Source organism: Uranotaenia lowii, chromosome 3 (assembly GCF_029784155.1).
Source record: "Uranotaenia lowii strain MFRU-FL chromosome 3, ASM2978415v1, whole genome shotgun sequence".
Lineage (NCBI taxonomy): Eukaryota > Metazoa > Arthropoda > Insecta > Diptera > Culicidae > Uranotaenia > Uranotaenia lowii.
The window spans coordinates 272,741,188-272,758,861 of record NC_073693.1 but is presented as its reverse complement, the minus strand read 5'-3'; the positions used below and the strand labels follow the sequence as shown (position 1 = coordinate 272,758,861).

The window sequence follows — 17,674 nt, the reverse complement described above, 5'->3', positions numbered from 1 at the left end:
AATTGCTTTGAATTAAAAACTGAATATTTAATTATTTTTCTGAAGCATTTTGCTGAATCGTTGTTCGAAAGTTTCGAATTATTATTAATTCTTGTTCCAATTCTTCAATTTTTAAAAATAAATTGAATTCTAAATAAGATCATCAAAATCATATTTTTCTTCACGCACTCAATATTTCCAAACTTTTTGTATAATGTTTGAATAAAATAAAAGAATCTATATATATAAAAAGCAATTTCTGTGAGTTTGTTTGCTTGTTTGTTTGTTTGTTTGTGCTCTATAGACTCAGCCGTCTTAAGAGCTAGAGAGCTGAAATTTGGCATGGATACTCATTAGGACCAGGAATGATGAAAAATGTTTTTAGATTTTCGGATGACCCCTTCTGAAAGGGGTCGTCCATACAAGACAAATATTGTTTTCGCGATATTGACTTTTTTTTCGTCGGATTAGGATGGAAATTTGCACATAGGGGTTTTGAGAGATCAGAAATCGATTCCAGGTATTGAATTTTGTGTCAGGGGTCGGCAAAAGGGGTCGTCCATATAACCTATTCTGTGTTTTTAATATATTGACGTTATTATGCATTGGATTGATATGAAAATTTGCACATGAGTGTTTTGAGGGACGAGCAATCGATTACAGGTATTAAATTCAGAGTCAGGGGTCGGCAAAAGGGGTCTTCCATATAAACTTTTTAATGTTTTTACGATATTGGCGTTATTATGCATTGTATTTAGATAAAAATTTGCAGACGGGGATTTTAAGGAACGGACAATCGATTCCAGTTAGCACGTTTTGTAGAAGGGGTCGGCAAAAGGGGTCGTCCATATCAACTGTTCAATGATTTTGCTATATTGGCGTTATTATACATCGGATTGTGATGAAAATTTGCATAAGAATAATTTGGGAAACGATCAATCGAATCCAGGATTCAAATTCAGGGTCAAAGGTCGGCCAAAGCGGTCGTCCATATTATTACTGTTTTTAGCGAAATTAATGCTTACATAAATTGGATTAAGATGAAAACTTGGTACGTTGGATTTTCAAGGAACTAGTACCTAATTGATTTCAAGAGTCGAATTTTAATTCAAAGGTCTGCGAAAGGGATCGTCCATATAAACTGTTCAATGTCTTTGCGGTATTCATGTTATTGTGCATTGGATTGAGATGAAAATTTCCTCATAGAAATTTTGCGAGACGCTCAATTGTTTCAGGTTTCGATTCTCGAGTCAGGGGTCGGCAAAAATGGTCGTCCATATTATCTGTTCACTGTTTTTTGCTACATTGGGGGTTATTCTGCGAGTCAAGTGACGTGACTCACAAAGTTTCACTTCTTTATCTTGACTCTAGGAAATTTTTCAGAAAAAAAACGTGAGTATGAATGAGCTCCAAAAATCGATCACAGGACATTTGAGCTGAAACTTCTAGCCTAGAGTGGTTTCTGGAGTCGGCACAACGATGTTAAATTTTGCACATCACGTCACGTGACTCTCAGAATAAGACCCATTGTCTTGATTATACATTGGATTATAATGAAAATTTGCTCATGGGAGTTTTACAGCACATGTAATTGATTTCACGTGTCCAATTTTGACAAGGAATCAGTAAAAGGGTTCGTCTTAATATTTTCGATTTTTTTTTTGCAATAATTACGTTGTTAGGCATCATATCGAGGCAATATTTAAACACGGGAATTTCGCAGGACGAGGAATCGATTACGACTTTCTATTAGACGACAGAAAAAGGGGTCGTTAATATTAACTTGAAAATATTTAAGACATAATTTCGTTGTTATGCATCCATAAAAGACAAATATTCGTACACGGGTGTTCTTTTCGACGGTCAACGAATTTCTTATTTTAAATTTCCGTTTGATGGACAACAAATAGGTCGCTTGCAAATTCTGTTTAGTACTTTAAGCAACTTTTTGGTGAAATTGCGTCTCATTTAACAACCAAATACAAAATCATCAGCTTTTAAGTTAAAAACGAAACGAAGTTCGTGCGGGATCAGCTAGTATTGAATAAAGAGTTAATTTCTGAAAGTTAATACTCTTTCAATATTTCAGTGAAAAGTCATAATCAATTGCAATTGAAATAACCAAACTTTCAGATTCAGAATGGATTTTTTAACCTAAATTATTAAACTGGATTTCTACTCAAAAGTTTAAATATTATTGTGTAGATGAGCTTAAAACAGTATCGGCGATATAATTGGTGTGAACCCTGAAATCTAGCTGTGTTGGTCAAAAATAAGAAAAAAAAAACTTCCGAATGTTCAACTTGAGCGATTGCCTTGTTTCCGAGAAAATAGTCGGGGATGAAGGAATAATTTAATTTCACCTGGGAAAAATAAAAAAAAAATTGGCAAGTTTTTGTAACCTATGCTTTATAAACTGTTTTTGGAAATAAAATTCTGAACTCATTTTTTTATCATTATCATTATTATTTATCCATCACCTTTAGTTTTAAAAGTAGTATTTTAAGTATTTTAAAAAAATTGAAAAGAATCATAAGAGATGTACCAAATAATGCTAAATAGTGAAAAACACTATTTTCTGAGCTTTGTATAGGATTCGGAGCATAACTGATATCAAGTTTCAACCAATAATCTAAGTTTCGTATATTTAATGTCATTTTTCATTACCATAAAGTCCCCATGACTGAAATTTATTTTTATAATTTAATCATAATTTGGTTTCAGGACAACTTTATCGTAACAATTTCTTACTTAATTCACCTTATTTTGAAAGTTTTAAATTAAAGAATGGATTTTTTTTTATTAAAACTTTGGATCATTATAAAAATAGTTTAATTGTGATAACGGCTCAAAATGCACAACGTCCTCCGAGCCAAAGGGGGTACAAGTGCATTAAATTTAATGAAAGACGTAAAATATAACAGTAAACGAGTCTTCGAAAGAAAAATAATTGATTAATTAAAAAAAATTATTTCAAGAAAACACATTTTGAATTTGATGTGTTTGACCATTTTCCATATATTCATCTAAAATTTTTATTTCTTTTCCAATCGTAAAAGTATGTAAATTAAAAATATAAAAATCGGAAAAAATCCAAATTATGAAGAATCAATATATGATAGAATCAATAAATTAAAATAGATCATTTTTGCAACGTCGAGGCCAATACAATAAAAGCTAATTTTTTCAAAAACGTTCCAAAATAAGAAATAACAACAACAAAAATCTAATCTGTCTAGGTGGTCATCTGGAGAAGGGAGGTAGGGGTTGCCGAATATCAACATTTGTGTACGGAGAGAGAGAGAAAGGGGTAAACATCTTGTTTTTTTTGTCCACGTGGTATCTGAACTAGGATTGGTCGATCTTGGATCGATTCTTGGGAGATCGATCTTTTCAACTCCGATTTTCGATTTTTTGGATCGATTCTTTGGCCAGGAAAAACCGATTAGATCGGTGTATTTTCGATTCGATCTTTCGATCTTAAATAGGGGAAATAAGGGCATAATGGCCACCTTCAGGAGGACGCTTATTTAACCGTAGAAAACAGGTACAATGTGTGAGTTAGGTACATCATTATTTCGGGTTCAGACACTAAAAAAGTCAATTTCATAACTGGATAAAACTTGAAAAAAGAAGATATAAACGTTTAAAAATGCATTTTAAATTTTTGTGCCAAAATCTGATAATCAGTCACTGTGGAGGCAGTATGAACACCATCAATCGGGGCACGATGAGAGTTTTCTGCCGTAGAATCTAGCAGCGAATTTAACTTGATGTAGTCAACTGAACTATAAGCTATAGCTTGACTTGTTTATATCTGACGATTCACTTATTGGTAAGGTGTCGGAGAGATAATCAGAAAACTCGAGTTCGGTTCCTGGTCGAGGAAGTTTTTTTCATGATCAGTTGAAAATAGATTTAGATATTCTTAATTCATTTTAGTACAATTTTGCAAATTATTTCCAATCCCTTTTAATTGGGTGCAGGAAGGTGTTTGTGATTGATTAAGATTAAAAAAAATGCTAGAATTTGCTGTTCTTAAGAAATAACAGCGATTTTCTAAAAAATACTTTTTTTCAACAAAATTAGTAAATTTGATTTTTGAATATTTTTTTTTGCCACATATTTTGTTCGATAACTCTCATATACATTAAAAAAAATCTTAATAAAAATATCTTGAAATAATTTCTTTTGATTTCTAGAACACTTTCTGTCAGTACATTACTTAAGAATATCATAGCGTTTCCGAGATATTGGAATTTTGATTACAGTTGTTTTTAAACATTAACTCCGGTTTACCTTACATAAAAGCGCTTGAATTTTTTTTACTTTCCATATGTAGAAAGATTATACCAATTTGAAATGTTGTGTCTTTTGCATATTTTTAGTAAAAAGCAGTTCCCTCTTGTTACAAATAGAAAATATCGATTCATCGGAGATCGATCTTCAAGCTCCGATTTTTTGAATGGATCGATCCCAGAACCATTCATCTTGGAGATCGATATTTTCCCGAAGATCGGACAATCCTAATCTGAACGGCACCAAAGGCAATTTAACACTTAAAGTCTCAAGTTTTTTTACTTCTAAAAAAGATCGAGATATGTTGATCCATCAAACATGGAGCCAAACCGATCTGCAATAACTTGTAAGATAACAAAGTTATGGTCAAAACAAGTTTGCAGGTATTTATTGAACATACCGACTATTTGGCGAACATTATCAAAAAATGATCAAACTACGGCTAAAGTTTTAAAGAAGTTAGTTTGAAAAAACATTTTCACTAAATATCCAAAAACGAAAAAAAACTCATCAGCATTAAAGATAACTTATCAGATTAGCGAAACGTTGTTTGATGACAGAGATACGCACGAAATTAAATTGCATGTTTCGCATGATCCCAAACTTTTTGTCGATACACCATATTAAGGAGTGAGCCCAAACTTTTGATCGATAACTTAAGTAGCTAATTTATCTATTTAAAGCAGTATGCAAATTTTAAGCACCAAATTAAAAAAAAAATGTGTTTTGATTAGAGATGTACCGAATATTCGGTCGGCCGAATATTCGGCGCCGAATACCGCCGAAAAACCGTTAAGCCGAATATCCGGCTCACCGAATAGTTGACTTAAGTATTCGGCCGAATAGGCCGAATATCTACTACAGACTTGAAAATATTTCAAATAATATTGGATAATTTATAAAATATCCAAAAGTAATGTTGTAAAAGCTACACAATCATTAAAAACTTATGGTTTCAGCTAAACATCTAGGATGTATCCGCGTACCTTTCACTGTAGATCGTACAGGAGAATGCTGTTCAGATTTTCTGGATATATTCAGGCTTGTCCAAAAATCCAGTAAAGAATCCAGATAAGTCAAATCTGGCCGGGATGTTAAGATATTGTTCAAAACTTCCTGAGTTTCGCTCGGGTTTATCATGATTATTTGCTAAATCAAATAAAAAACTCAAATTCCTCTTTAGAATTTTTTAGATTCTGTGTTCAATAACAATTTTTCCAAAATTTCAGAATATGCTTGAATTTTGCCCTTTTTTTAATTTTGTTTTCAAAAATCGTCTTGAATGCCTGACCGTGCGAATACGTGTGGTTGAAAGTATAATATGCTTAAGGTTGAAGATCATCTATCTTTTCAACAACTATTTTGAAGATATCCTGCTCAAATTTGACCTTCATCTAATTCAATATCAGAGAAGCATTTTCAAATTTCTTGGCTCCTGTTTCGACATGTTTTATCCCAGATTTCACATGAAGGCAATCTCTTTGGTGATAAACGCTCCAGAAGCGACTAGTCATCTGGTGTCTTTTCAGTTATTGGTCGCATTTTTAAAATCAGAAAAACCCCTACTTAAAAAATATATTGTAATACATTATCCGATAATATCGTCTAGTTGAAAATAATCGACTGAAAATATTAGGGGCACTAATATGGAAGAAATAGCAAGCATTGAAATAATCGCTTAAGTTTTTTTCATTAAAAACTCAATATAATATTCGACCGAATATTCGGCCGAATATTCTTTTGGCCGAATAGTTGAAAAGGTCAATATTCGGTATTCGGCCGTTCGCCGAATACCACTATTCGGTACATCTCTAGTTTTGATATTAATGAAAAAAGATTCAAATGGAATTCAAATTTATAAATTCGGTCCACCCAACCCTGAGCTAATCGGGTTTAAATATAAAGTGCGATTTTTAGGAAATTTTCCAACTTTAAGCCAAGTTTAAGTGATGATGACTGCGATATGGCCAAACAAATTAGTTTTTTAAAGGGGGTGATCCCAAACTTATGGCCGGAAGCGTGTATGGTCAGCAAATTCGAATTCAACGCTGTAATTACCTCAACAAAAGTTATTTGGAGAAATTTGATCCAGGGAATTGCAAGTTTCAGCTGTTTTAGTTTTGCGAACCGACTTTTTTTTTTTTTAAATTTTAAGCTATTAAGTAATAAATAAATTCAACAAACCCCCCACGGAGTGGGAAAATTTGAGAAATCGAAAGTACACCTACTAAGAAAAGTTCTAAGTTTTTATATAAAATCCAGCGTTTGCGAGTACTTCGTAACGCTTTTTGCCGCTTGGGGGGGGGGGGTGATCACCCCGATCACCCCCCCCCCTCCCCATAGGACCGCGCCTGTGTGGGGGCTGTTTGAGCCACCACACGTTTTGTAAAATACAGCTATGGTTGTTTTTACCCTCAATTACCCCATGTTTTTTAGTTAATTTTAATATTTTTAATATTTTGAATCAATGGTTTTTTTTCGAGGAATCGAATGGAGGCTATTCAAGCCACCGCAGACATTGAAAACTGGAGTTATGGCTGTTTTACTCTCAATTTCCCAACATTTTTCAATCAATTCAGAAAATAAAGCTTGTTCGCACAGCAAAATATAGGAACAAAAGAGAACTAATTGGGTCGATTTATTTTTTCCAGGAATCGAATGAAGGCTATTTGAACCACCGTACGCATCAGAAAATGGATTTATGGCTGTTTAACTTTCCATTCCCATACTTCTGTCAAATATGAATGAGAATAAGGCATTTCCCCACTTGTCAAACGAACAGCTGATTTTCCATGTTTACATTTTCTCGGCATATCGTGGTAGGGTAAACATAACAACAACATTACGCATGTTCAATGACGTAACGAAATAAAATTGGCAATGCAATTGAAATGTTTTTGCAAGCGCACCTTGGTGAGGAGAATTTAATTTTTTTATTTAATTAATTGTAAATTCATAACAAGTTGAGACATGAAGGTGTGTTAATGATTTTAATTAAAGAAGTTTTTCAAAGAAAGCATTGAACAGTGCTTACTATCAAAGATCAAAATGGTGACCAGTTGGTGTTTACATTTTTCAAAACAAAAACAAAAAGTTACCCTACCACAAACTGTCTCAGGAAATACTCTATTATATTATGTGGTTTTTTTTCGAGGAATCGAATGAAGGCTTTTTGAGCAACCTCACGCATTGGAAAATGGAGTTATGGCTTAACTATATGATAAACGTAGGGCAGTCGAGGATAAAATCAGCCATAAGTCCCTTTTTTGAAGCGTGCGGTGGCTCAAATAGCCTTCACTTGATTCCTTGTAAAAATTGACAGAAGATAAGTTTCATTGGATTCAAAATTTTCAAATCCGAACATGCATTTTTCTGAATTAGTTTAAAAATGTAGGAGAATTGAGGATTAATACAGCCATAACTCCATTTTTCGATGCAAGCGGTGGCTTAAACAGCCTTAATTCGATTCCTCGGAAAAAAACACTCAAAATAAGCGCATTCGGTTAAAAAAAAATTAAGTCCGAACATGCTTTTTCTGAACTATATTAAAAATGTTGAGAATTGAGGATAATACAGCCATAACTTTAGTTTCCAATGCGTGCGATGGCTCAAACAGCCTTCTATTCTTCGGAAAAAATCGCACAAAATTGGTCTCATTTCATTCGAAATTTTTAAGTCCGAACTTACTTTTTTCATAATTAATTGAAAAATGTAGGGAATCGCGGGTAAAATCAGCCATCACTCCATTTTCTGGAGCAATCGGTGGCTCGATAAGATAATTAGTTCTTGCAAAAAGGAAAATTAAAGAATTAATAAATTTAATTGTAAGGTCCACTGAGGAGGAGCGAAACGCCAAAAGTAGCTCGAAACGTTTGGACCAACTGGCAAGTAATGTCGTTTGATTTTTCGCCGAAAAAAGTCGATGAAAACAACAAATAATTATTTTTTTGATTGGAAAAAAACTCTTTTAAGATAACGAAAAAAAGTTTATTTTTATTTTTTGGTTTAAAAGTTATAAAACTAGACTGAGCATTACATCAAATTCTGTATCTTATCAAGTATTCGTTTATTTTGTCAGAATGGTAGTTGTAATAGGGGGCCATTCAGATATCACGTGGACAGAAAAATGAGATTTTTGACACCCCCCTCCCCCTCCGTGGACAAGCGTGGACATTTGGTAAACCCCTACCCCCCTCCCCGGATGTCCACGTGGACAGGCTTGAAATTGTTTTATTTCAAAAACTCGTTTGACAGTTAGAAAACATTACTTTTTGCCTATTTGTTATTGGAATGGCTGATAAAAAAGAAAGAAAGAAATAGCATTACCTGATATTAAATAATTTTGAAAATGTTAAATTTCTATAAGTTATCATATTTATTACTTGCTTTCAAGTGGTTTTTAATTGTTTTGACTTAAACTGGAAAGCTTTGTAATTTAAAGATTCAAACAGTAAGTATGTCCACGTGGACATGACCCAAACCCCTACCCCCCTCTCCGTGGACAAGCGTGGACATTTTCATACTCCCCCCCTCCCCCTAAGTTGTCCACGTGGTATGTGAACGGCCCCTAGCAATCTATTTGTTTTTAAAAGTTTATAAACCAAATTTAGTTTGAACAACATTTTTTTATTTCAGGAATTATTGCATTGCGGTGCATTGTAAACAAATTTAGACCCTAAATCCTAAAAAACATTGAAGCCAAGAATCCAAGAAAAAATGAGTTAAAATTGGGCTTGGTTCTTCGAATTCATTGGTGTTTCTTATTATTTCCAATACTCGTTTCTTGGCGTTTTTTTCTTCATTTGAAAAAATATAATGAGAGTATCGGAAAATGCTTATGAAGAAACGAGAAATCTTGGATCTCGAAATCTCAAAAGGTCGTGTTTGGATTTTGTTTTCTTAAGGTCCTAAAGTTTAGGATAAGGTAGGTAATTGGATTTCCAATTCCTTAACGAAAAATTAGAGAAATTATGTTTAAGGAGCTTCAAATGAAATTTCCTCGATCACCTCGATCAAATGAAATCTCCCCAATTCAATTTGAAAGCATTTCAAATCCCCAAACTTGCCTACAAATCTCGAGGTGCGGGAGGCTTCGTTCATGGTTTAACCCGTCGTATCGACAACCGATCGAATCTTCTTATCTTCTGGAATGTGTTGCAAGTCGGCATGTTATCCAACACCCTTTGATTAGAGATTCCAAAACGGTCAATGGGCGCGGGGGGTTTCGACGAACTCTGGTTCTGTTTTTTTGGCCGCACCTGATCAGCTCCACCGTCGTGACAAGTTTTCGGCACAACGCATCGATAAATTTTGCCCGTTGCAATCAAATTAGGGAGGGATGCGGCCCCAGGTCTTTAGGTGATTTATGGTTCCAGTTCCGGATTGGCTTGCGGCTGCGAGCTGAGCGAAACGAAATTCGTATTCACACGTGCTTATTTTTTCTTGGAACGGAACGTTCCTGAGATAATGAGGATGATGGGAAGTTAGACGGTTTATTGGTTCGGATGTTTTTTGATAACAGGAAGAAACTGACCAACGCTTTGGGATTTTGTTCGAAATTCGATATTTTTGTTTAATGGTTTCCAGCAATTTTTGGGATTCGTTCATTCATATATTTTTAGGGTGTTGACCAGTTGTTAGAGCTGTGAGTTATGAATGAACTCACTGGAAACGATTTGCAAATTTATGCTAATCGTATGGAATTTAAAAAATAAAATTAAACAGTCTTTCTTATTCGCTTTCAGTGATTCAACAACATTTTAACAACAACGCACTTCATCCAAAGTGTCTTGATCGTAAAAATTACGAAAGTAATCCTAAATGAGCAGTATATTACCGATCCATTAATGTACAATGTCAGCTTTCGAGAAAAAAGAGGTCAAATCTGCGTGGATGATGCTTTCGGTTTCATTCGACTTCGGAAACTTGTAAACATCGTTCTCCAGCTGATTTCCGCGCCTCGCCAGGGATTCTTGTACCGAGGTGACAAAATGTCAGTGCTTTTAATTTAATGCTCGCTTTCAGACGAAGTCGAGGCATGACGCAAGAACATGGTTTGTCGTCCAAAATAATTTCTGTCGCAAAATGATCGTCCTTGCCGAGTTGAGTACCCACAACAATATATCAAGCTGAGAGTTTCGCACGATTTTTCGTTTCTCTCTCGACAAAGTAGATCATTGCAAATTCCTTGTTTTTTTTAAACATGGAATAATTAATTCAGAAGAAAGCTAATCCGTTTATCAAAACCATAATGGATTCGCGCTGAATGAAAACATTTGGCAACATCGTAAACCATAATGGGTGTCCAAGGAACGAAACAATTCAAGCTACGCATAACTTAGTGTTTCCAAATCACCGGACATGCGGCGATTAGCATAGCAGACAAATATATCATAAATTTTGCGCATAGAAGCGCGCCCTGGATGGTACGCATTTTGCGATTCGCAGCAGGATTTTCACGCAACAAGTTGGCAAGAAAATATGTCCTATATGTTGGCACGTTTCTTTGTGATGCAGAATTTATTTACGAAAAATTTGAATATTGAGAATTATTGCGAGATAAATTTTAAGAAGAAAACTGATTAGAAAATCTTAATTTTTTTGTAAAAGTAAATCCATCTGAGATATGATTTAAAATTTGTTTGTTTGAAAGAGTATACGTAATCTCGATTAGGCATCCTTTTCAATCAGAGAAAATTTTGATTTCGGAAAATTTTTCAAAAGATGAAAATTAAACGTCGAAAAATTCTCATTTTTTATTGTGAATTTGAATCCATTAACAAACATTCTTTCCTGTCTGAGAATTTTCTCTAGTACTAGTCCTTGTCCTAGTCCTTGTCCTAGTCCTTGTCCTAGTCCTTGTCCTAGTCCTTGTCCTAGTCCTTGTCCTAGTCCTTGTCCTAGTCCTTGTCCTAGTCCTTGTCCTAGTCCTTGTCCTAGTCCTTGTCCTAGTCCTTGTCCTAGTCCTTGTCCTAGTCCTTGTCCAAGTCCTTGTCCTAGTCCTTGTCCTAGTCCTTGTCCAAGTCCTTGTCCTAGTCCTTGTCCTAGTTCTTGTCCTAGTCCTTGTCCTAGTCCTTGTCCTAGTCCTTGTCCTAGTCCTTGTCCTAGTGCTTGTCCTAGTGCTTGTCCTAGTCCTTGTCCTAGTCCTTGTCCTAGTCCTTGTCCTAGTCCTTGTCCTAGTCCTTGTCCTAGTCCTGTCCTAGTCCTTGTCCTAGTCCTTGTCCTAGTCCTTGTCCTAGTCCTTGTCCTAGTCCTTGTCCTAGTCCTTGTCCTAGTCCTTGTCCTAGTCCGTGTCCTAGTCCTTGTCCTAGTCCTTGTCCTAATCCTTGTCCTAGTCCTTGTCCTAGTCCTTGTCCTAGTCCTTGAACTAGTCCTTGAACTAGTCCTTGTCCTAGTCCTTGAACTAGTCCTTGAACTAGTCCTTGTCCTAGTCCTTGTCCTAGTCCTTGTCCTAGTCCTTGTCCTAGTCCTTGTCCTAGTCCTTGTCCTAGTCCTTGTCCTAGTCCTTGTCCTAGTCCTTGTCCTAGTCCTTGTCCTAGTCCTTGTCCTAGTCCTTGTCCTAGTCCTTGTCCTAGTCCTAGTCCTTGTCCTAGTCCTAGTCCTAGTCCTGTCCCAGCAGCTGTGGGACAGCTCAACGAGAGGAAGGTGGACCCATCGTCTGATCTCGCACATCGGGAGCTGGATCGGAAGAAGGCACGGTGAAATGGACTTCTATATGACGCAATTCCTGACTGGTCATGGATGCTTCATGAAGTACCACTACCGGTTTGGACATGTGGTTTCGCCATATTGCTGGCGACTTTAACGCGTGGGCCGATGAATGGGGTAGCCGCCTCACAAACCCCAGAGGTCAAATTCTTTTAGAAGCCCTGGCGAGGCTTAATGTGGATCTGGCCAACGTAGGGAATACCAGTACCTACCAAAGTTGGAACGGGAGCGAGTCAACCATAGATGTCACCTTCGGTAGCCCGGGGTTGGTAAGCGATTGGATGGTGAGCGAGGCCTACACGAATAGCGATCACTTCGCGATTCGGTATCGGCTAGGCTCAAGTACGCGGACAGGTAGACGCGAGTCTCGTACAGGAGAACGCCTCTGGAAGACAACGCAGTTCGACCAGAACGTCTTTGTCGAAGCGTTGCACTGGGAGAGGAACCTGGACAACCTGTCCGCGGAAGAACTGACGAGGGTTCTAGCTCGCGCTTGGGATGCTGCGATGCCGAGAAGGGCCAAGCATAAAAGCACTAGGCCACCCGTCTATTGGTGGACGGAGGAAATTGCGGGTCTGCGTGCCGACTGCCATAGGGCAAGGCGCAGGATGCAGAACGCAAGGACCCAAGAAGAGCGAACGGAGCGTAGGCCACTCTTCACAAGCGCGAGATCGGCCCTCCGCAGGGCCATCAACGCAAGCAAGAGGGCACGTTTCAAACAGTTATGCCGTGACGCCAACGACTGTCCATGGGGTGATGCCTATCGGATAGTCATGGGCAGAACTAAAAGTGGGGGTGCACCACCTGAAACGTGCCCCGATAAACTGAGAGTCATCATCAATGAGCTGTTCCCACAGCACGATGTTACCCGCTGGCCAACAGTCCCGTATGACTGGGACACCAGCGCCGAAGAGAGGATAACGGTGGAAGAACTTCGCGAGATCGCCAAGTCTCTCCAACCGAGGAAGGCCCCCGGACCGGACGGCATTCCGAACATCGCGGTGAAGGCTGCGATCAGGGAATTCCCCGATATGTTCCGAACATCGTTGCAACGATACGTGACGGAACGGGTGTTTCCTGACACGTGGAAACGGCAGAAACTTGTTCTTCTGCCAAAGCCGGGTAAGCGTCCAGGAGACCCATCGGCATATCGGCCGATCTGTCTACTGGATACAGCGGGTAAGGTCCTGGAGAAGGTGATTCAGAACCGACTTCAGAGATACACGGAAAGTGAGGGCGGACTCTCGGGGAAACAGTTTGGTTTCCGTCGAGGTCGCAGCACCGTAGATGCCATCCGCTCGGTCATCGAGGTAGCGGACAGAGCCAGGCTGACCAAGAGGAGAGGGCTCCGCTTTTGCGCGGTTGTCACTCTGGATGTGAAGAACGCCTTCAACAGTGTCAGTTGGACAGCGGTTGCGTCGTCGCTCATCCAAATGAGGATCCCGGCATATCTGTATAGGCTTGTGGAAAGTTACTTCCACAATCGCCAACTGCAGTATATGACCGGCGAGGGTTTGCGAACACAAGAGGTTTCAGCGGGTGTTCCACAGGGGTCAATACTCGGCCCGGTTCTGTGGAACATCACTTACGACGAACTCCTACGAACGAGCCTCCCATCGGGAGCCGAACTCGTAGGATTTGCAGATGATGTAGTCCTCTTGGCGAGGGGCTCCTCAACAGCGGAGGTTGAGCTACTGGCCACGGTAGCTATCCAGGAAGTGGAACGCTGGATGCACTCCAAGTGCCTGCGTCTAGCCCACCACAAAACCGAGATGGTGCTTATCACCAACCTGAAATCACCCCAAACAGGTACCATTGCCGTTGGACCGTGCAACATCGTGTCCAAACGCGCAATCAAGTACCTAGGGGTGATGATTGACGACAGGCTCAGCTTCACGAGCCATGTCGAACACGTGTGCAAGAGAGCGGCAATGGCCACGGCCGCACTCACACGAATGATGCCGAACTCCTCGGCTATCCTAAGCAGTAAAAGGCGGAAGCTGTAACCTGCAGCGACTTAGCAGCGTTCAGCGGCTGATGAACCTGCGGGTTATCAGCGGATACCGGACCATGTCGTCCGAAGCCGCCTGCGTAGTAGCGGGTGTTATGCCCATCTCGGTTTTGCTAGAGGAGGTTGTCTATTGCTACGACAACAGAGACACGCCCAACGTTCGAGATCTCGCCAATGAGGACTCGATGTCCAACTGGCAGCAGCTGTGGGACAGCTCAACGAGAGGAAGGTGGACCCATCGTCTGATCCCGCACATCGGGAGCTGGATCGGAAGAAGGCACGGTGAAGTGGACTTCTATATGACGCAATTCCTGACTGGTCATGGATGCTTCATGAAGTACCACTACCGGTTTGGACATGTGGCTTCGCCATATTGCCCAGATTGTGGTGACGAAGAGGAAACACCCGAACATGTGGTGTTTGTCTGTCCGAGGTTTGCGGCGGTACGTACCTCCATATTTGCCGCCTGTGGGCCTGACACGACAGCAGATAACGTTGTACAGAGGATGTGTGCGGATTCCAACACTTGGCATGCGGTCAGCGATGGGTTCACCCGGATCATGACTGCCCTGCAGAGGAGCTGGAACCAACGGCAGTCCGCGAACGGTGTAGGATGACTCCATCGGCGGGGAGCATCTGAGTAGTGTGCGTCCGATCCCCTGATCGAAGCTACAAAGATAAGGCATCATCTTCTGCGTAGCGGAGGTCAGGGGTGCGCCGCGAACGTGTGTAGGATACCCCATCGTCGGGGGGTATCCGAGTTGTGCCGCTTCCTAAGAGGGAAACTGCGGGGATAAGACTTTACCTTCCTCGTAGTGGATCTCGAGGGAAGAGGGTTAACCACTGTCGGGGGATACCCACGGGTAGAGAGGCTCTCGACGCCGGGCGAGCCACTCGAGTCGGTGTAGGATGTCGTCACCGTCGGGAAACATCCGAGTCGTTGCGTTCCAAGTCCCGAATGTGTGCCGTGACAGGCGCGAGTCTAGGATAAGCTGCTCTCGATTTGGCATACAACGGGCAGGAAAATCCGCGGGCCAAAAATCTTAGGGTTGCCAACCAAGGGGGATAAAGTAGACCGGACAACGGTCGGAGTAGACTGACCCCATCGACGGGGGGCTGTCGAGTAGAGTGCGTCCGACCCCACGGTTTGAAGTTACAAAGATAAGACAATACCTTCTGCGTAGCGGATGCCGTGGGTGCGCCGCGTTCGTGCGTAGGATGCTCCACCTTCGGGGAGTATCCGAGTAGAGCGGTTCTCAACGACAGAAGCTGCGGGGATAAGACTTGACCTTCTTCGCAGTGAAATTCGTTGAGAAAGGGTTATTCCACGTTCGGGGAATACCCACGGGTAGAGTGGCTCTCGACGCCGGGTGAGCCATTCGAGTCGGAGTAGGATGACGTCTTCGTCGGGAATCATCCGAGTCGTTGCGTTAAGTCCCGCGCGTGTGCCGTGACAGGCGCGAGTCTAGGATAAGCTGCTCTCGATCTGGCACACGACGGGCAAGGTGGCAAACTTCGAACCCTGAAGATAAGAGGTCGGGCTTCGAGTCGTTAGAGGAGAGGTCAGGCCTCAAACCTTCAGGCGGAGAGGTTTGTGTGGTCAACCCCGAGTCTTTATGATAAGAGGTCGGGTCCCGAGTCGTAAGAGGAGGGACCAGGCCCCTTACCAACAAGAGGTGGGGTACAAGTGGTCACCTCGAGTCATTACGAGGAGAGGTCAGATTTCAAGTTGTAGAGGAGAAATCGGGCCTTGAATCGTGCAGAGGAGAGGTAAACCTCGAGTCGATGCGAGGAGGGGTCGGATCTCAAGTCGTTAGAGGAGAGATCAGGCCTCAAGTCGCGAAGAAGAGAGGTTTGTGTGGGAATCTCGAGTCATTGCGAAGAGATGTCGGTTCTCAAGTCGTTAGAGGAGAGTTCAGGCGTCAAGTCGTAAGGATGAGAGGTATTGCTGAAAGTGGTCTCGTTAATGAGTATTGCCTTGGAGCGCACTAGCGCGAATAGACCTCTCACTATTGAAGTATAGTGTACTAAACAGTTCTAGGTGGGAACCAGGTCTGCGGCCCCAGGTGGAGTTTAGGGAGTAGGGGGTATGCACGGAGTATATCATGAGTCTTCCCATTGTACCCATGGACCCAGAGTAGCAAACTGGGGGGACGCGGTGGCTCGCCGTGCCTTGGAATACAATCCGTAAACTGGGATTTACCACCTGTGATTACCAACTAAAAAAAAGTCCTTGTCCTAGTCCTTGTCCTAGTCCTCGTCCTAGTCCCTGTCCTAGTCCCTTTCCTAGTCCCTGTCCTAGTCCTTTTCTAGTCCCTGTCTTGTCCCTGTCCTAGTCCTTGTCGCACTTCCTGTCCTAGTCCTTGTCTAGTCCCTGTCCTTGTCCCTGTACAATTCCTTATCTTAGTCCCCGTTCTAGTTCCTGTCCTAGTCTTTGGCCAAGTCCCTATCCGAGTACATATCCTAGTTCCTGTCCTAGTCCATTTTTTGTCCCTGTCCTAGTCCCTGTACAAGTCCCTGCCCTAGTCCCTGTCCTAGTCCTTGTCCTAGTCTCTGTCCTAGTTTCTGTCCTAGTCGCTGTCCTAGTCTCTGTCCTAGTCCCTGTCCTAATCCCTGTCCTAATCCCTGTCCTAGTCCTTGTCCTAGTCCCTGTTCTAGTCCCTGTCCTAGTCCTTGTCCTAGTCCCTGTTCTAGTCCCTGTCCTAGTCCTTGTCCTAGTCCCTGTTCTAGTCCCTGTCCTAGTCTCTGTCCTAGTCGCTGTCCTAGTCTCTGTCCTAGTCCCTGTCCTAGTCACTGTCCTAGTCCCTGTCCTAGTCCCTGTCCTAGTCCCTGTCCTAGTCCCTGTCCTAGTCCTTGTCCTAGTCCCTGTCCTAGTCCCTTTCCTAGTCCCTGTACAAGTCCCAGCCCTAGTCCCTGCCCTAGTTCATGTCCTAGTCCCTATCCTAGTCCCTGTCCTAGTTTCTGTCCTAGTCCCTGTCCTAGTCCCTGTCCTAGTCCTTGTCCTAATCCTTGTCATAGTCCCTGTCCTAGTCCCTGTCCTAGTCCTTGTCCGAGTCCCTGTCCTAGTCCCTGTACAAGTCCCTGTCCTAGTCTCTGTCCTAGTCGCTGTCCTAGTCTCTGTCCTAGTCCCTATCCTAGTCCCTGTCCTAGTCCCTGTCCTAGTCCCTGTCCTAGTCCCTGTCCTAGTCCCTGTCCTAGTTTCTGTCCTATTCCTTGTTCTAGTTTTAGTCATCCTGTTTTTGTCTGAATTTGTGCACCTTTTCGTCTAAACTTTCAGACATATTTTTAAGACATTATTTAGGCTATCCATGAGGCTCTGGGCGTGCTCATCGCCTTTTTCCGTGACCCAGTGATCTAAATAACATGATCTTTCTGCTAATTACAGATTTGTACCAATTATCATATAATTTGCACCAATTTAGCAATGGTTATCCGATCCTCGGTTGCAGCGTTACTGAATCCGATCCCATAAACTTCGGTGACACTTTGCGGTGAAAAGATCACTATCAACAGGTAGGTAGGTAGCAAGTAATACGGATTCGATCCTCAGCTTCTCAGCAGGGTGAGCTCCCCACATGATGACATTATCTTGAATCTTGAGGCTTTCCTGTTGGGAGAAAAAAGCTGAACAAACGGTGGCACGCATTTTCAGCACAAATTCCAATCCCTTGAACCGAA

At 41.2% G+C, this 17,674-nt stretch overlaps 1 protein-coding gene across 1 annotated transcript in view; it reads left to right on the top strand.

Annotated features, from left to right (window-relative positions):
• Positions 1–17,243, top strand: part of LOC129753423 (keratinocyte proline-rich protein-like) — a 33,943-nt gene extending 16,700 nt beyond the window's left edge. The window contains exon 2 of the mRNA XM_055749246.1: positions 16,499–17,243. Coding sequence (XP_055605221.1) covers positions 16,499–17,243 — 745 coding nt within the window. The remainder of the gene's footprint in view (positions 1–16,498) is intronic.
• The last annotated feature ends 431 nt before the right edge of the window (positions 17,244–17,674 follow it).